The sequence below is a fragment of the Procambarus clarkii genome, chromosome 54 (assembly GCF_040958095.1).
Source record: "Procambarus clarkii isolate CNS0578487 chromosome 54, FALCON_Pclarkii_2.0, whole genome shotgun sequence".
Lineage (NCBI taxonomy): Eukaryota > Metazoa > Arthropoda > Malacostraca > Decapoda > Cambaridae > Procambarus > Procambarus clarkii.
This window is the reverse complement of record NC_091203.1, coordinates 22,748,453-22,769,536: the sequence shown is the minus strand read 5'-3', so window position 1 is coordinate 22,769,536 and position 21,084 is coordinate 22,748,453. Positions and strand designations below refer to the sequence as shown.

Genomic DNA, 21,084 nt, shown 5'->3' with positions numbered 1-21,084 from the left:
ATAAAATTTTATCTGGTTATATGAATGTTGTTTAAATCCTAGGATGTTAGAAATGGTTTTCCACATACTTTTCTTGTTGCTTCTTTGACTCTACTCTCATAATAGGACAGTTTCCCTCTTCTTATTATACTCGTAAGCATTGATAAGTATCTCTTAACTACATACTTCTTTTGCAACTAGGTTAATCCTAAGTTTTTTCATATTCACATTTCTTGTTGATTGCTTTGAGCCACTTGTGAGCCAGGGATTGTTTAATCTTTCGGCAGTTACTTGCTTGGCGAGGAGAGGACAGTGACTGTTGCAGAGGCTTAGAGTTTTGGAAAGCATCTTTTTGTAATTGCATCTTTTTGTTTTGGTTAAGGTAGGGCTTGAGAATATAGGATTTGTCTTCGGCTACATTTTGGGAATAAGTGTAATTTATATTAATTTTGAAATAAATGTAATTGCTTTCATCCAATCGGCAATATCATTTTTTTTTTACCGATTTGGAAACAAATATAACATGTGTTTTATTGTATTATATATAGTATAAACGTGATCCTCTAGTCACGTGTTTACGAAATTTGGCGGGAAGCGCATGGTGGATGTACGATATTGTGGTCCGGGGCTTGTGGGACGCTGAGAGCCAATCAGCGCCCGCTTTATCCCAAGCCCCGCCCCCTCCTCACACTCAAAACATCTGGTTCCCTCGCCTACCCTTTCTGTTTTTAAACAATATTTCCTTATATACGGCATTCATACCAGTTTCATTATCGAGCCATTGCCAAGGAATCCCTATTGTAGCTAAATAGTGCGTTATGGAGGGCACAGGAGTCTCCAGGAGAGAGAAAAGTGCTGTTCAAAACCTTGTCAAGAAATTGCCGGGAAAGTTTGGAGTTCGAAGGTGGTGACTTGAGTTGTTGAGAGTGTTGCTTTGTGTGGCTGGCGGAGACGTCGCTCTCGCTCTCATTAAACCCTTCCTCTGGCTCGGGATGCTCTTAGGAAACAACCTGAAGGAGGCCCAGGAGGCAGAGGCTGCGGTGTGAGCTGGTGGCTGCCGTAGAGGGCGCTAAAACGCGGGAAATCTGAAAGCAAACAGCTGATCGTCTTGGACTTGTGTGTTTGTGGGAAAAGATCGTGGTTGATGCCACCAGTGTGGGAGACAAGCACTACCACCACCACCAGCATCTCTGGCCGAGCACCACCACCACTAGAGCACCACCACCATCATGCCGCTCCTCTACAAGAAAGCCTTCGTGAAGAATGAGCCGCCCCTCAGCCTTCAGCCCACAGATAAAGTCTTCTTCTGTGATATCACCAATGAGGTCTTTACCGATTATAAGTAAGTTGGACACCAAGCGGGTTATCTTGAGGTTATCTTGAGCTTAACACCAAGCTGGTTATCTTGAGGTTATCTTGAGCCTAACACCAAGCTGGTTATCTTGAGCTTAACACCAAGCGGGTTATCTTGAGGTTAACAAGTGGGTTATCTTGAGGTTATCTTGAGGTTCACACCAAGCAGGGGTTGAAGTCCCAGCATACACCAGGGACTAACTTTAAAACCCTTACCTTAATCTTACCTATTCTAACTTTATCTAGCCTAGGCTATTCTTACCCATCCCTTACCCTTAACCTAAACCAACATATTCTTACCCATGTTTATCTAACCCTGCCTTACATAACTCAACCTTACCTAACCCAACCTTACCTAACCCAACCTCACCTAACCCAACCTTACCTAACCCAACCTCACCTAACCCAACCTCACCTAACCCCAATCTTACCTAACCCTAACCTTACCTAACCTTACCTAACACAACCCAACCTTGCCTAACACAACCCAACCTTGCCTAACACAACCCAACCTTACCTAACACAACCCAACCTTACCTAACACAACCCAACTTTACCTAACACAACCCAACTTTACCTAACACAACCCAACCTTACCTAACACAACCCAACCTTACCTAACACAACCCAACCTTACCTAACACAACCCAACCTTACCTAACACAACCCAACCTTACCTAACACAACCCAACCTTGCCTAACACAACCCAACCTTACCTAACACAACCCAACCTTACCTAACACAACCCAACTTTACCTAACCCCAACCTTACCTAACACAACCCAACCTTGCCTAACACAACCCAACCTTACCTAACACAACCCAACCTTACCTAACACAACCCAACCTTAACACAACCCAACCTTACCTAACACAACCGAACCTTACCTAACACAACCGAACCTTACCTAACACAACCCAACCTTACCTAACCCCAACCTTACCTAACCCCAACCTTACCATACTTACAGCCCAACCTCCTAAAATGATAGTACTTATAGTAACTATTTGGTTGAAAGTACCAATATGTAGTGATGGACCACCACAAAGTACCAATATGTAGTGGTGGACCACCACAAAGTACCAATATGTAGTGGTGGACCACCACAAAGTACCAATATGTAGTGATGGACCACCACAAAGTACCAATATGTAGTGGTGGACCACCACAAAGTACCAATATGTAGTGGTGGACCACCACAAAGTACCAATATGTAGTGGTGGACCACCACAAAGTACCAATATGTAGTGGTGGACCACCACAAAGTACCAATATGTAGTGGTGGACCACCACAAAGTACCAATATGTAGTGATGGACCACCACAAAGTAGCAACATGTGATGGACCACCACAAAGTACCAATATGTAGTGATGGACCACCACAAAGTACCAATATGTAGTGATGGACCACCACAAAGTACCAATATGTAGTGGTGGACCATCACAAAGTACCAATATGTAGTGGTGGACCACCACAAAGTACCAATATGTAGTGATGGACCACCACAAAGTACCAATATGTAGTGATGGACCACCACAAAGTACTAATATGTAGTGATGGACCACCACAAAGTTGACTTTCGTAATTTTGGACAAACTTTCGTAATTTGGACAAAACAGAAACTCGTTCTCGGCAACATACATATAAGACCTAACCTCTGCTAGCAATCCTAGGCTTGATACATGCTATCTTAGAACTAATATAGTACATGTATATGTGTTATACTAGGCCAAGGAATATTTAAGTTTGGGTTTTAGCTAGATTTATTTCTGGACTATAAAATTAATAGTACAAAAACTGATTTACTGGTGGTCCGTCACTGCATACTGGTACTGTACGTGCTTTCGATCAAGAGGTTACCGTAAGTACAGTCGAGGAAAAGTATTCCTCTACCCCCTCACTTTGGTGGAATGTGCAAAATGGCAATGCCGCGTCTTTTGTTGTAATAATGGATTAGATTAGCTTTGTAACGACAAGTCTCATTAGTCAAATCACTACACACTGGTTTATATAATTCACACTTGCTATCAAAAGGAAAAGTGTAGAGCAATGAAGAAAATATAATGTATGTAGATTAGTGAAAAATATAGATGTGGACTATGACAAGAAAGGCACCCCTCCCCTCTCCAGGGACAAAAATAAAGTAATTACTGTACCTAAGTGTAGTTACAGGATGAGAGCTACGTTCGTGGTGTCCCATCTTCCCAGTACTCTTTGTCGTATAACGCTTTGAAACTGCTGATGGTTTTGACCTCAACCACCTTTCTGACTTAGCTTGTTCCAACCGTCTACCACTCTGTTTGCAAAAGGAAACTTTCTAATGTTTTTCACAAAAGACTGAACACAATAACAGCAATAATAATGATAATTTAACTTGCCTGTTACTGCAGACGACACTAGGATTTTCATGAGAGTAGAGAATATACAGTAGTAGACAACACAGCAAACCCCCAATCTGATGTTTGTATGTCTTGATGGCATGTTAAAAGGGTGAGATGCCAGATGAACTGGCTAAGGACATTATTCTACCTTGTTGACCAGACCACACACTAGAAGGTGAAGGGACGACGACGTTTTGGTCCATCCTGGACCATTCTCAAGTCGATTGTGATAAGGAAGTAGAGACAGGCGATAAATTGCCTGTCCAATTTATTGCCTGTCTCTACTTCATCACAATCGACTTGAGAATGGTCCAGGATGGACCGAAACGTCGTCGTCCCTTCACCTTCTAGTGTGTGGTCTGGTCAACATACTTAAGCCATGTTATTGTGACTCATCGCCTGCATTATGGTACCTTATATACAAGGAAAAGAGTACTAGGGTGAAATATGGGTATTAGTGTATTTAGTATCAATAAAAAAAGTGTATACAAGGATACAAAATAAAGTCAAGAAACAATGTAAAAAAAAAAAAAGGTAGGAATAGGAAGGAGTTGTACAGATCAGGTTTTACTTCGAGAATGATTTTAAACAAATTTCTTGCGACTAATGTTTATTTTTGGTTTTGCAGTGAATATTGGGAGCGGTTAGTACTGTGTAATGCCATGGTGTGGACGTGTGAGCTGACCAGCCGTCCCAACCTCACCTATGCTGAAGCCACTGAAAGTGAAGGAAGAGCCAGAAAGTGCCTTGCTAATGTTCCTCAGGCAAGTTCCTTGTAATTCTTTGGGGGGCTTGTCAAAGAATTACATAATATTTAGTTAACTTTTTTAACTTTATTTTGTAGAGCCCTTTGTATTCAAATACAAGAAGCTCTTTGTGTTCAAATTAGACATAAAAATTCAATTACTGTACTGGAATAACTTTGTGGAAAATTGTAAGGTATAAAGGGAAAGACGAGAGATTTGTCACAAATGGGGGATTGGGGAGGGTGGGAGGTTTGGTGTGGCTGTTGCAACACTTGGTCGTACCCCAAGTGGCACGGGTCACTAGACGGGCATCTGGGCTCTCCATCCTCACACCCCCACCACCCAGTGACACCAATTGTCACTCACCCCTAGTGCTGACTCGGCCCAACAAAACGGTGGAGGAATGTCTGCTTTTCCTACACTTGCAATTCAAAATATGGTCTGCAGCCTCTATCTGAATGTGGGGAATAACTACTGACACGGCCCGGAGTCAGGTATACACACACACTACTTGCTGACACAGTCCAGAAGACCGCAACTCGGACAATTGATGATCTACACTCGACTAACTAATGTTAGTTCCCCCATCAATTACTAATAAGCCTAATTGAAATATCAGGCTAGGCTAGGGGTTTGTCAGAATCCTCTGAGATTGGTTCCCCAGGAAGGACAAATCAAGGAACTAGAGAAAGAATATGAGACTTGGAGATGGACAAGGAAGGAATTTGAAGAAATAAAGAAAAAGATATGGACAAGAATTAAGAGAAACTGTACAGAGCAGTGAAAGGATAAAGTAAGGCAAGGTATTTCTTAAAAGAAAATCCATGGGCAACTCAAATGAAAGAAGTTACTAGATTTGGATAAATGCAAAGAGGAAATGAAAAAAAAACATGCACAAGTTGTAAAAGAGAAAGAGACACTCAAAGAAGTATGTTTGGAAGCCGGGAACAAAAATGAGAAGTCAGGATCTGACATCAGACAAGCAGTTAAAAAAAAAAAGAGCTGATTATTAGCAGTAAATTGATACTGAACACTGTAGACAGAAGTAAGTCTATAATAATTTTTGGATGTTTGGAAAAGGAGATACTGTACCATGTAGGGTGGTCAGAGCATCTAAAGAGGAAAAAAATCATTTTAGGAAATAGTAGGTTTAGGGGAAGACCTGCCAATGAAAGAAAATGTCAGTGATTTTTGGAGAATAGGAAAGTGTAAGACTCAACCTTTAAGGGTGGCATTGAATGGAGTGAAGCAAATGACAGAAGTGCTTAGGAATGCCAAGAAGTTGTAAAATAATGAGGATGGGAAATAATGGTCATTAAGACGAGACCTTTGTAAGGAAGACAGAGAAGATGAAACTGAATCTTGCTGAAACGAAACATTTAGATAAGAATAGAAATTCTACATGGCGATAGGGATCGGGAATTCGGTGAGATGGTACACGAAAGTAAACCAACAAACTCGTTAGAGAGAGGAAGTGTGAAAGTCAAAGGGGAGGGAACATGTATCTGGCATGTGCAGTACTGTATGTATGATTTGATAACTTTCTTGTCTTTTTCCAGAGAGTACATTTTGAGAGCTTTGAGATGGTCCCAGTAATTTAGATCTTTTATCGCCTCTGTGCGTGCTCTCTCTATTCCCTCGAATTCAGAGATCTCTCCTGCTTTGAAAGGGGAAGTGAGTACTGAGCAGTACTCAGGACGGGACAACACCCGTGATTTAATAGTATGTTTTAGCATTGCTTTGGGATCTCTGGATTTGAACGTTCTCATAATCCATCCTATAATTTTCCCGACCGCTGCTATATTTGCTCGGTTATGTTCACTAAATGTCAGGTTGTCAGACATCATAATTCTCAGAGCTTTTACATGTTGGTTTCCTTCTATGAGCAGGTCTGATTGTGTCCTGTACCCTGTATTTCGTTTAAGTTCCTCGTTTCCATCATATCTAAGTTTCTGGGACTTATCATCGTTAACTACAGGGGCCTCGTAGCCTGGTGGATAGCGCGCAGGATTCGTAATTCTGTGGCGCGGGTTCGATTCCCGCACGAGGCAGAAACAAATGGGCAAAGTTTCTTTCACCCTGAATGCCCCTGTTACCTAGCAGTAAATAGGTACCTGGGAGTTAGTCAGCTGTCACGGGCTGCTTCCTGGGGGTGGAGGCCTGGTCTAGGACCGGGCCGCGGGGACACTAAAGCCCCGAAATCATCTCAAGATAACCTCAAGATAACCCCTAAACTGCGCAAAACGTCATATGAAGTGTGACTTTGAGCTCAGTTTTTTAAATTTTCTGAAACTTTCAAATGTTTTGTGCATAATCTACTAGGGAAATGCTCCAACTTTGTCTAGATGATTCCAGTGTAACTTGAAAAACAAGAGAGTAAAAAATAATTATAAAATTGAACATTGAAAACTTCAGATTTTGAAATCGGCTGCAAAAATATAAAATATCACCAACTGTTCATTTGGTGCTGTTATGCTCTCAGAATAACATATGATCTTCATTTTCATTTATTTAGGATATAGGTTTTCAGTATAGTTTACTGTAAAAAAATTTGTCTATGGCATTTGTGAAATATGCATAAATTTAGACAACAGAAATTTATAACTCCAAACATTTAGAGTTTATGAAAAGTCAATTCTATAGGGATTGTAGAACAGACAGCTGTGCACACTATATGTAAAAATGGTGAGAATTAGTCAGAAACTAGATTTTTAGATACTGAAGTAAGTGAAATTCTAGTTAGATGTAATTGAAGTTGAAGTTATCGACAATGAATAAGGCAGTTCTAATTCATGAACTTACTTGTATGTTTTAATAAACGTTGTTTGGCATTTGTACTCGAATATGTGAAAGTCAAGAAAAAATAACCCCCAAAGAACTAAATATAGGGATACTCAAAATAATTATGATTTAGGTGATATATTTAGGGTATACAAACCTTGATCCATTTTTAAGTTATAATATTGCACAACAGTTTAAGAAAAAACTGAAAGGGGGGGCTTACAATGTTTCATTACAATTTTATATTCATATATTGTGTGTTCATGAGGTTTTTCTTTAATCTTCCATCCTTATTTTCTGACTGCTTAATCCTCTTTGACTATTCTAAGCTAAGCTATACCTGTTTCTGGTTATTTTTTTTCCCCTAGAGATGGGTTGGTCAGGTTCCAGGTGTTGGCCTGTACCCTCCCTCTCTTTCCTCTAGTCAGTCTATGTATTGACAGTGACTTTAATCAGGCCGAAACATTCACTTCCTTTCACATTTCTCTGGATTTTCCGCATAAAAATGATCAGTGTTTTGTGATCGTCAATTGCATTTAGGGTATACTTTATACAAGTAAAAAAAGCCCTAATCTGGTCCCCCAAATCATCAAAACAACCTAAAAAAACAAGGGAAATAGAGTTTGAAACCTGTGAAAAAATCAGTTCCCAAAACTTCAAAAGTGCCAAGTTCTGAGAGTTGTAACCGATTTATTTGTTGACCAATTTAATTCTGTCTTCACATAGTTAGGGACGGGTATGCACGCTCCAGGATGTCTTCACATAGTTAGGGACGGGTATGCACGCTCCAGGATGTCTTCACATAGTTAGGGACGGGTATGCACGCTCCAGGATGTCTTCACATAGTTAGGGACGGGTATGCACGCTCCAGGATGTCTTCACATAGTTAGGGACGGGTATGCACGCTCCAGGATGTCTTCACATAGTTAGGGACGGGTATGCACACTCCAGGATGTCTTCACATAGTTAGGGACGGGTATGCACGCTCCAGGATGTCTTCACATAGTTAGGGACGGGTATGCACGCTCCAGGATGTCTTCACATAGTTAGGGACGGGTATGCACGCTCCAGGATGTCTTCACATAGTTAGGGACGAGTATGCACGCTCCAGGATGTCTTCACATAGTTTGGGACGGGTATGCACGCTCCAGGATGTCTTCACATAGTTAGGGACGGGTATGCACGCTCCAGGATGTCTTCACATAGTTAGGGACGGGTATGCACGCTCCAGGATGTCTTCACATAGTTAGGGACGGGTATGCACGCTCCAGGATGTCTTCACATAGTTAGGGACGGGTATGCACGCTCCAGGATGTCTTCACATAGTTAGGGACGGGTATGCACGCTCCAGGATGTCTTCACATAGTTAGGGACGGGTATGCACGCTCCAGGATGTCTTCACATAGTTAGGGACGGGTATGCACGCTCCAGGATGTCTTCACATAGTTAGGGACGGGTATGCACGCTCCAGGATGTCTTCACATAGTTAGGGACGGGTATGCACGCTCCAGGATGTCTTCACATAGTTAGGGACGGGTATGCACGCTCCAGGATGTCTTCACATAGTTAGGGACGAGTATGCACGCTCCAGGATGTCTTCACATAGTTTGGGACGGGTATGCACGCTCCAGGATGTCTTCACATAGTTAGGGACGGGTATGCACGCTCCAGGATGTCTTCACATAGTTAGGGACGGGTATGCACGCTCCAGGATGTCTTCACATAGTTAGGGATGGGTATGCACGCTCCAGGATGTCTTCACATAGTTAGGGACGGGTATGCACGCTCCAGGATGTCTTCACATAGTTAGGGACGGGTATGCACGCTCCAGGATGTCTTCACATAGTTAGGGACGGCTATGCACGCTCCAGGATGTCTTCACATAGTTAGGGACGGCTATGCACGCTCCAGGATGTCTTCACATAGTTAGGGACGGGTATGCACGCTCCAGGATGTCTTCACATAGTTAGGGACGGGTATGCACGCTCCAGGATGTCTTCACATAGTTAGGGACGGGTATGCACGCTCCAGGATGTCTTCACATAGTTAGGGACGGGTATGCACGCTCCAGGATGTCTTCACATAGTTAGGGACGGGTATGCACGCTCCAGGATGTCTTCACATAGTTAGGGACGGGTATGCACGCTCCAGGATGTCCTCACATAGTTAGGGACGGGTATGCACGCTCCAGGATGTCCTCACATAGTTAGGGACGGGTATGCACGCTCCAGGATGTCCTCACATAGTTAGGGACGGGTATGCACGCTCCAGGATGTCCTCACATAGTTTGGGACGGGTATGCACGCTCCAGGATGTCTTCACATAGTTAGGGACGGGTATGCACGCTCCAGGATGTCTTCACATAGTTAGGGACGGGTATGCACGCTCCAGGATGTCTTCACATAGTTAGGGACGGGTATGCACGCTCCAGGATGTCTTCACATAGTTAGGGACGGGTATGCACGCTCCAGGATGTCTTCACATAGTTAGGGACGGGTATGCACGCTCCAGGATGTCTTCACATAGTTAGGGACGGGTATGCACGCTCCAGGATGTCTTCACATAGTTAGGGACGGGTATGCACGCTCCAGGATGTCTTCACATAGTTAGGGACGGGTATGCACGCTCCAGGATGTCTTCACATAGTTAGGGACGGGTATGCACGCTCCAGGATGTCTTCACATAGTTAGGGACGGGTATGCACGCTCCAGGATGTAAAGGTTACAACAAATTCAAATAATACACAAAGGAGAGAAAAAACTAAAAACCTAAAAAAAAACCAAATTTCCCTTAATTTTTTTTTGGGGGACAGTGTTGAAAGGAACTGATAATAACATTGGGCAATGTGTATATATGTGATATATAACAAAATAGATCATAATAACAGTCATTATTATTTGTGTTATTATGTATTACTCAGCAATGCTATAAAGGCATTAGCTGTATGTCCACTATGTGGACACTTCTCACTACTGTTCTTCTTCTTTGTGCATTGGACAGATGCTTACATCTATTATTGCATTATCCATCAGCTGTTCTTATCAACAAGACATTATTATTTTTTTAAACATTCATCTAAAATCAATTTCTGAAAATATTTTGACGAAAGTTTCACGACGCTGAAGCCAATAAGTTGGAGATTTGTTTAACATTTTTAAGTCATTTTTACATAATTCAAATATTTTTTGCTTTCCTGCCCCCCTTATGCTGAGTAGTTTAAGGGTTAAATATTATTTTCAGTTGCCCATTCGAAGACTTAATACTATCTTGTAGTGTTTCAGTGCCTTCTACAGCATAAGTTTTCATTCTGATTTTTGTATCATCTGCAAATGATGATATGAAGCTATTACTATACTAGTATTTTTGTCTATATCTGAGATAAGAATTAGAAATAGCAGTGGTACAAGGACTGTGCTTAGGGATACAGAGCTTTTCACTGCACTTAGACTGTCTGGTACAGTGGTGTAGGGGGAGGTGTCTGGTGCGGTGGTGTAGGGGGAGGTGTCTGGTGCGGTGGTGTAGGGGGAGGTGTCTGGTGCGGTGGTGCAGGGGGAGGTGTCTGGTGCGGTGGTGTAGGGGGAGGTGTCTGGTGCGGTGGTGTAGGGGGAGGTGTCTGGTGCGGTGGTGTAGGGGGAGGTGTCTGGTGCAGTGGTGTAAGCAAACCAGAATGGGTTGTGGTAAAGATAAAGAGGCTGCTGCCTGGGGGACATCCAGTGACCCCTCTGGGTGTGTGGTGGGCGGCGGGTTATGGCTGGTTTATGGGCGGTGTGTGATTATCTCATGAGTGATCACTGGCAGGTAAACACGCATGCTCCACCTCACAATTTATTCCCACCAACACTCCCATAATACATGAGCGCCGCCACACAACTGCCCCTTTTTGCTCGCCTACTGTGTACTCTCGCCACAGTTTATGGAAAGCCAAATATATGGACGAATATATTCAAGAGCCAGTAATGGGTCGTATTTAAGGTAGCATATCGTCGATCTTATGATTGACTGTTACTCTTTGCATTCTGTTTGATAGTAAGTTGAAGATCCAACGTTCCACTTTACTTGTTATTCCTATTGATCTCATTTTATGGGCTATCACTTCATGGTCACATTTGTCAAATGTTTTTGTAAAGTCTGTGTATACAACATCTGCATTTTGCTTCTCTTCTATGATTTTGTCATAATGGTTGAGTAACTGTGACAGAAAGGAACTTTCCTCTCTATATCCATGTTGTCCTGGGTTGTGAAGTCCGTTATTTTCCATAAAACTGGAAATTTGATTTTTGATCGCTCGAAAATGTTTATTACGTGTGTGATGTTAGTGCAATTGGTCGATAATTTTTTGCCAAAGCTCGAATACCTCTTTAGTGCAGAGGAGCTGTATCTGCTGATATAGCTGGTATCTCCCTTGTATCCATACTCTTTCTCTATATTACACTGAGCACTCGTGCTACTGGTACATTACATTTCTTTATGAATATTGTCTTCCCTGAGTCAGAAGCAGGGGCCATGTGCATGGGCATGTTGTCAGTTTCTCTTTCAAAGTCTTCCTAGTTTGTGTTAATATCATGCATACCCAACTTGTTCTTCATGTTTTTCTTGTTCTGTAATTAATCATGAAAGACTGGGTATGGGCAGACAATTGTCTTCTCACAATGGTGGCAATTAACAAGAAAGGTTATATTTTTAAACATTTGTGTTATTTTTACCAAATGCTTAACTGTATTCAATATAAGTTTTATAATATATTTATATTCAACAGCTAATTCGGAAGCCCATATTGTACATAGCTACCTTGACTCGCCGTGGGCGCTACATAGACATGAGTGAAGATGTTTTCAACTTCGTCCGTGACCGGTATTTTGTCGGGGAGGAGGTCGAGGCCATAGTTAAGAAGCACTGGTATGATTGCAAGGTATGGATACTAAACTTGGTCCAGTGTTGGTTACGTTATGTATTTTTTGTAGGTTGTGAAAGTATCGGTAATTTTTATATAGTACTGTAAAAGTTCTTGAGTTTGGTCTTCAGTAATGTGGACCTTTGTGGAATCGGTTCAAAATTGAGTAAATTTAAAATTTCAGGATATTAACACTATTTGCTCACATTACACAAATATTAATGATGATTACTGTTTAGGTAACTCGTATAATCCACCCTTCGCCTGAAGAAGTGGCCAAGTATGAAGAAGAAACTGCTGATTCTGATGAAGATTCCGAAAGCTCGGAGAAAAATGGTGAGCCCAAGCAGAATCAAGATAACCACGAGAGCAAAATGAATGGAGAGAATGAAAGTATGGAAGTGGATGATGATGATGATATCCAAATCATCAAGGAGGTCTCCCCAAAGAGGAAGGAAGCAAAGAAGGCAGATAGTGACAATAATTATCCTCCATTTGCTACTTTCAAGTATGAAGTAATTGAAAAGGAACCATGGGACTACAAGGAAGTAAAGGTATGTGTTTTGTAGTTGTCAGGTGGCATCAGTGGTTGACCAAATGTGACCTATACTGTTTGTGGTTGTTGGTAAGAATGGTTAGCTCTAAGGGTACAACACTTAATTCAATTATACCCTGGATTACTTGCAAATGCCGTATCTACGTTTAAAGCTGTGGATTGAATTGGCCTCTCAGTTCATTCTATTTTTCAAATATGAAGCTGGAGAAAGTTCAGAGGTATGCCACTAGACTTGTCCATAACTAAGTTCATGAGTTACGAGGAAAGGCTGCGTGAATTGAATCTCACGTCACTGGAAGACAGGAGATTTCGGGGAGACATGCTCACGTACTGGAGTGAACAATATGGAAGAAAATGCAGAATAGAACCATTAAAGAGCAGAGGTTCTATAGGCATAATCAGAGAACACTGTATAAACATCAGAGGTCCGCAGTTGTTCAACGTCCTACCAGTGACTATCAGAAATATTGCCAGAACAACCGTGGACATCTTCAAGAGAAAACTAGCCTGTTTTCTCAAAGGAGTGTCGGACCAACCGGGCTGTGGTGGGTATGTGGGCCTGCGGGCTGCTCCAAGCAACAGCCTGGTGGACCAAACTCTCACAAGTCAAGCCTGGCCTCGGGCCGGGCTTGGGCAGTAGAACAACTCACAGAACCCCATCAAGCAGGTATATGTGGGCCTGCGGGCCGCTCCAAGCAACAGTCTGGTGGACCAAACTCTCACAAGTCAAGCCTGGCCTCGGGCCGGGCTTGGGCAGTAGAAGAACTCCCAGAATCCCATCAACCAGGTATATGTGGGCCTGCGGGCCGCTCCAAGCAACAGTCTGGTGGACCAAACTCTCACAAGTCAAGCCTGGCCTCGGGCCGGGCTTGGGGGGTAGAAGAACTCCCAGAACCCCATCAACCAGGTATATGTGGGCCTGCGGGCCGCTCCAAGCAACAGCCTGGTGGACCAAACTCTCACAAGTCAAGCCTGGCCTCGGGCCGGGCTTGGGGGGTAGAAGAACTCCCAGAACCCCATTAACCAGGTATATGTGGGCCTGCGGGCCGCTCCAAGCAACAGCCTGGTGGACCAAACTCTCACAAGTCAAGCCTGGCCTCGGGCCGGGCTTGGGGGGTAGAAGAACTCCCAGAGCCCCATCAACCAGGTATATGTGGGCCTGCGGGCCGCTCCAAGCAACAGCCTGGTGGACCAAACTCTCACAAGTCAAGCCTGGCCTCGGGCCGGGCTTGGGGGGTAGAAGAACTCCCAGAGCCCCATCAACCAGGTATATGTGGGCCTGCGGGCCGCTCCAAGCAACAGCCTGGTGGACCAAACTCTCACAAGTCAAGCCTGGCCTCGGGCCGGGCTTGGGGGGTAGAAGAACTCCCAGAACCCCATTAACCAGGTATATGTGGGCCTGCGGGCCGCTCCAAGCAACAGCCTGGTGGACCAAACTCTCACAAGTCAAGCCTGGCCTCGGGCCGGGCTTGGGGGGTAGAAGAACTCCCAGAACCCCATCAACCAGGTATATGTGGGCCTGCGGGCCGCTCCAAGCAACAGCCTGGTGGACCAAACTCTCACAAGTCAAGCCTGGCCTCGGGCTGGGCTTGGGCAGTAGAAGAACTCCCAGAGCCCCATCAACCAGGTATATGTGGGCCTGCGGACCGCTCCAAGCAACAGCCTGGTGGACCAAACTCTCACAAGTCAAGCCTGGCCTCGGGCCGGGCTTGGGGAGTAGAAGAACTCCCAGAACCCCATCAACCAGGTATATGTGGGCCTGCGGGAAGTTGATGCTACTGTATTTGGAAATTACTGCAGTGTGAATTGATCAGTGTCACTTTAAATATATTTTGTATATATTAATCTTGAAGTTTTATCTGGACAAATGCTTCCTTACCCCCATTTAATGGCAAAATTAGCTATTGACTTTTGTATTGTTAAAAAATTACATGTCATACATTTTATTGTTAGCTTTTGTCTCTAACTTACAATCTGGGATTCCAGGTTCGATTCCCGTGTGGGACGGGTACGTTTCCTTTCACCTAATGCCTTTATTCACCTAGCAATAAATTGGTACCTGGGAGCTAGGAAACTCTTTGTAGGGTTGCATACTGTGGGGAAGGTTAGTAATTCAACCTAGGGGTGGACCGCGATACAGGCCTAAAATATGTATACAGTATATACAGTATAGGATATATATAGTATACAGTATATATACCGTCTTCCTGTCCCTGACAAGGGGAATTATGATATATATATATTTATGATTAAGTCAATTTTTTCTTCCAGAAACATATCGTTACTTGGGAGCAGATACGGCGTATGAAGAGTACTTTCACCCGAGAAAAGTGTAAGCTGTTCCTCAAACAGTGTGTGCAGCTTTCTCCATCTGGGTTTTGGGTTATTAAGGTAAGAGTTGTACAGTATATGCGCTAATGGCGAGTCAAGGTTCTTTGGTTTCACAGGCTACTTGTTCTGCAGATTGGAACTTACTTGGGAGTAAGCAAGTAGTAGGTAGGTAGCGGCTCCCATAGTAAGAACTTACTATGGGAGCCGAGCAGACAGCACGCTGGACTTGTGATCCTGTGGTCCTGGGTTCGATCCCAGGCGCTGGCGAGAAACAATGGGCAGAGTTTCTTTCACCCTATGCCCCTGTTACCTAGCAGTAAAATAGGCACCTGGGAGTTAGTCAGCTGTCACGGGCTGCTTCCTGGGGGTGGAGGCCTGGTCGAGGACCGGGCCACGGGGACACTAAAGCCCCGAAATCATCTCAAGATAACCTATACTTCGTTAGATTTTGTTGACACATTTGTATAGGTTAGTGTTATGTCTTTAAAGTGAAGAATCTGCAGTCAAAAGTTGAGAATAATTGTGTATTTGTCTGTGCTGGAAGCTGTAAGAGGAAGGGTGTTAACAATGTAGTTTAGGTAAGATTGGAAAACTGTGCTACTAACACACAAGATAAGATTGACAGCATTGTTACTGCATGAACGATGTAAATTATGTAAGGTGAGTGGATGGCATATTGGTATTGCATCCAATTGGATGACATATTGTCATTCGTTTATATTCTAAAAATTATTATTAAGCTTGTTCTGTACTATCAATTGTTTAAGAGTTTGTACTTCAGACACTGCTATTAGTATCAGATTCCTGTCACTAAATCATGAATATAAATAATTTCCTACAAGATTATTTTCTAAAGGAACACAAAGGTCACTTTGCATGATGCGTAGATTCACAAACCTCCGTTGTGTGCTGTGAATGTCTGCCTGCTGCTGTGAACATCATAACTAGCATTATATTCACTGATATCTGAACCTTGTACATAATTTTTAAAAGTGTCGGACCCGTATATGACACTATCAAGCGAAATAATTGCAGTTGTTTATTTTATTCATCATTATTAAATGGTGCTGTGTCTCTTGACTTTCGCAACTGTGCTGTGTGCTCCAGCTACATGTGGCAGTCTTGGCTGCTTTGGGTGTTCCGAGGTTCTCGCAGCCAGGAGGGATGCAGACAATTTTTTTCAAGATGGCATTTGTTTACCGGAGACTTTAGGATAAGAATGTGAGCCCCGTGTATCCACGGGAATATAGAATCTTACGATATATTAATAAACGTGATATGCTGGTTTATGCACCCCTTTACCCCATGTTATGGTGTGCGGAGTACAGTGGTTAATCCGAGTCATTCACTATTAACACATGTTAGTAAAATTTAGTTGTAGTCTTTCTTGTAGGCATATATTATTGAATGTGACAAATGGCGAGATCAATGATTCTAGCATGAATCCTCCTCCTCTATTTTTCTTACACTCAATTGAAAAATTAACTGAAGTTGAAGGAAGTTGAAAAATTAACTGTAAAGTTAATTTTAACTATTTTGTTTGGCCTGACACTAAGAGATGCATTTCATTCATTCTTGTTAAAATTATCGAATCCAGAGTTCGAATTGTTTCAAAGCTGTTGTTTTAGATTCGGCTCCTCACAACAAAAAGTTGCAAATACTATGGGCTATGGTGAGCCCGTAAGTGGACTTACCTGGCACAGGAGCGGTGCAAGTAGCACGGGCTACGGTGAGCCCGTAGTGGACTTACCTGGCACAGGAGCGGGGCAAGTAGCACGGGCTACGGTGAGCCCGTAGTGGACTTACCTGGCACAGGAGCGGGGCAAGTAGCACGGGCTATGGTGAGCCCATAGTGGACTTACCTGGCACAGGAGCGAAGCTGTAGTGTGTTGATAGATGACTGGGTTGTTTGGTGTATAATGCCTCACCAATGTCCAGTCTTGTGAATTGTTGCTGTATCTGTCAATTATTTTGGTGTTGTTTTAAGGATATCTCTGGTGACGATCTGGTTATGTAAAGAGACTGTATGTACCTTGATAGGGCTTGCTGTTGTGCATTGTTTGGTGCCTCAAAAGAAATGATGATGTCTTGTCTTTATATTGAGTTTGTTGCGACTGACAGTCCCCAAGTGGACGTGTGCAGGCAAAGACGACATTCGTCTCATTCAAGTGTCACGAGAGTTTTCCATGAGCAAGTCGGCAGTCTTCTTGCTTTTATAGTGTACTGTTAGTTGAATCATCTGGTTGGTGTCATTGTGGGTCACATTTCTATCAGTAATGTTCTTCAGGAACCTCTCTTCTGTTTGTGGCCCTTGGAGAAGAGGTTCCTTTAGAATGTTTTAATAGGAGAGACTGGTAATGTATTGTTGGGGGGTTTCATCAAAGGTAGCATGGCGGCTCGCCTTTCTTTTGATGATTTCCTCGACATGTGTTTGAGTAGCCATTATTGATCAGGACCTGCTTCACTCTGCCAATTTCCTTGTCTACCTGCCTCCAACTGGAGCTGTGTGTATTGGCATGGGTATTGAGAACATTATGCTTATAGCTATCAGGGCACTCACTTTTAGAATTAAGGCACATTTCTATGTTGGTTGCTATAATGTAGACTGCTGTGTTCAAGCCACCATTCCTTTCCGAAATTGTTACATCTAGGAAAGGTAGTCTGCCTCCGCTTTCAATTTTGTCAGTGAACCTTAGCACTGAATTTCATTTGAGTGCATCCTTAAGCCGCAGCAAGTGCTCAGTATCGGGCACCTGCGGGAATATGTTGTCTACATATCCACAGTATCTGTTCTATGGTACTTATATAAAAATTAGCAAATAGGACACCAAGGTGGCAACCCATACCAACATCGTCAGTGTAAGGGCACAAGCTTGTTTTTACTCATCCTTACCTATGGGAAGGGGGGATAAAAATATAACAATATGGGAATTAGTAAGCCCTCTTCAGAGAATGGCAGTACCCAGTGTTATCCCAGGTTTTTCCAGACATACCTTATACAGAACTCATTCGTTATATGGCAAATTAAAGACATTTACATAGGGTTAAGGGGCGTTTGTAAATAATAGCTTCTGAAATTACACGGGGGGGGTATATTTTTATATACTGTACTAAGAGGTTTAACTTTTCTGATAATTACAGGACAAGATTGCAAGGAGATATGACCTGGCCAACGTTCAATATTCAGACATATTCCTTGGGAAACCTCCCAAGTTCCAAGAAACACGGTGCAAGAAAATGCCCGTTAACTTGAATCCTGAAAAAGAGGTCAAGAAGCTGGCTGCTGAGAAAAGGCGGCGAGAAAGGAAGGAAGCTCGCGAGAAGAATCCAGACTTGGACATTAAGAAGCGAGGTCGGCCGTTAATGACAGACGAGAAGGAGGCACGCAAAAAAATGTATGTTCTGTTGTTTTAGTTGGCTGGTTAATTTCGTTACAAAAAATTAGATTTTCCCACCCCCATGAGTTACTCCATGATAGATATTTCTATATGAAAATTACATACTAGAGATGTAAGAAATCTAATCATAGTTGTCTTTCATGTTTTGGTGAAATGGCTCCTGAAGCATCTCTTATTGTATGTAATGCAATCAGTCAATAAATCAGTAACTTTATTCATATATATCTGTTAATGTACATGTATGGTTGGATTAGTTTATATAAATTTATTACTATAGGTATCTTTTTCATTACATTACCCCCCTTTGTATTTTTACTCTTCCATACTCTGTTGCTCCCCTGGTATATTATTTCTCCCCTTGTTACCTCTCTTCTCCCCTTGTTACCTCTCCTCTCCCCTTGTTACCTCTCCTCTCCCCTTGTTACCTCTCCTCTCCCCTTGTTACCTCTCCTCTCCCCTTGTTACCTCTCCTCTCCCCTTGTTACCTCTCCTCTCTCCTTGTTACCTCTCCTCTCCCCTTGTTACCTCTCCTCTCCCCTTGTTACCTCTCCTCTCCCCTTGTTACCTCTCCTCTCCCCTTGTTACCTCTCCTCTCCCCTTGTTACCTCTCCTCTCCCCTTGTTACCTCTCCTCTCTCCTTGTTACCTCTCCTCTCCCCTTGTTACCTCTCCTCTCCCCTTGTTACCTCTCCTCTCCCCTTGTTACCTCTCCTCTCCCCTTGTTACCTCTCCTCTCCTCTCCTTAATTTTATCTTTTGACGTTATTAATTAGCATCAAGAAGCACGAAAATACAAGTCAAAAGTGTCTACCTCTTATGATTTAGCTGTATTGGTCTACCTCTTATGATTTAGCTGTATTGGTCTACCTCTTATGATTTAGCTGTATTGGTCTACCTCTTATGATTTAGCTGTATTGGTCTACCTCTTATGATTTAGCTGTATTGGTCTACCTCTTATGATTTAGCTGTATTGGTCTACCTCTTATGATTTAGCTGTATTGGCCCAGAGAGGTTGGTTTTGCTGCGGTCTACTCTTCGGCTCTTGATACCTGCTTGATGGGGTTCTGGGAGTTCTTCTACTGCCCGAGGCCAGGCTTGACTTGAGAGCTTGGTCCACCAGGCTGTTGCTTGGAATTGCCCGCAGGCCCACATATCCACTACAGCCCAGTTGGTCCGGTACTCCTTGGAGAAAACTTATCTAGTTTTCTCTTGAAGATGTCCACGGTTGTTGCAGCAATATTTCTTATGCTCGCTGGGAGGATGTTGATCAACCGTGGACCTCTGATGTTTATACAGTGTTCTCTGATTGTGCCTATGGCACCTCTGCTCTTCACTGGACCTCTGATGTTTATACAGTGTTCTCTGATTGTGCCTATGGCACCTCTGTTTTTTACTGGTTCTATTCTACATTTTCTTTCATATCGTTCACTCCAGTATGTTGTTATTTTACTGTGTAGATTTGGTGCCTGGCCTTCCAGTATCGTCCACGTGTATATTATTTAGTATCTCTCCCGTTTTCTTTCTAGTGAATACATTTGGAGGGCTTTGAGACGATCCCAATAATTTAGGTGCTTTATTTCGTCTATGTATGTCGTATATGTTCTCTGCATTCCCGCTATTTCAGCAATCTCTCCTGCTCTGAAGTGGGAAGTGAGTACTGAGAAGTACTCAAGATGGGGCAGTACAAGTGATTTGTATAGTACAACCATTGTGATGGGATCCCTGGATTTGAAAATTCTCGTAATCCATCTGATCATTTTTCTGGCTGACGCAATATTTGCTTGGTTATGCTCCCTAAATGTTAGGTCGTTAGACATCATTATTCCCAAATCCTTTACATCTGCTTTCCTACTATGGGCACATTTGATTGTGTTTTGTACCCTGTATTATGTTTAAGATCCTCATTTTTACCGTACCTGAGTACCTGGAATTTATTGATGTAAAACATCATGTTATTTTCTGTTGCCCAGTCAAAAACTTTATTAATATCTGCTTGAACTTTTTCAATGTCTTCAGCAGAGGTAATTCTCATGCTGATTTTTGTATCATCTGCAAAGGATGATACAAAGCTGTGACTTGTATTTTTGTCTATATTTGATATGAGAATAAGGAAAAGCAGTGGTGCAAGGACTGTATCCTGAGGTATAGAGCTTTTAACTGCACTCGGACTCAATTTTATATGGTTGACTGTTACTCTTTGTGTTTGGTTTGACAGAAAACTGAGTATCCAATGTCCTACTTTACCGGTTATTCCCACTGACCTCATTTTGTGTGCTATCACTCCATGGTCACATTTATCGAATGCCTTTGCGAAGTCCGTGTATACCACATCTGCATTCTGTTTTTCTTTTAATGCCTCAGTGACTTTGTCGTAATGGTCAAGTAACTGTGAGAGGCACGATCTTCCCGCTTGAAATCCATGTTGGCCTGGGTTGTGGAGGCCATTGGTCTCCATGAAACTTGTGACCTGACTAATAATCACTCTCTCGAATACTTATATTATGTGGGATGTTAGTGCAACTGGTCTATAATTCTTTACCAATGCTTTGCTCCCTTCCTTGTGTAGAGGGGCAATGTCTGCTACTTTTAAGTGCATCTGGTATCTTCCCCGTGTCTAAGCTCTTTCTCCACACTATACTGAGTGCCTGTGCTACTGGCACCTTGCAT

General features: G+C 42.8%; 1 protein-coding gene across 1 annotated transcript in view; it reads left to right on the top strand.

Annotated features, from left to right (window-relative positions):
* The first annotated feature begins 645 nt into the window (after positions 1-645).
* The window catches only part of LOC123771258 (ATP-dependent chromatin assembly factor large subunit), a 66,745-nt gene continuing 46,306 nt past the window's right edge, over positions 646-21,084 (top strand). The window contains exons 1-6 of the mRNA XM_069305185.1: positions 646-1,321; positions 4,345-4,480; positions 12,000-12,152; positions 12,374-12,688; positions 14,962-15,081; positions 18,163-18,416. Coding sequence (XP_069161286.1) covers positions 1,209-1,321; positions 4,345-4,480; positions 12,000-12,152; positions 12,374-12,688; positions 14,962-15,081; positions 18,163-18,416 — 1,091 coding nt within the window. The 5' untranslated portion in view covers positions 646-1,208. The remainder of the gene's footprint in view (positions 1,322-4,344; positions 4,481-11,999; positions 12,153-12,373; positions 12,689-14,961; positions 15,082-18,162; positions 18,417-21,084) is intronic.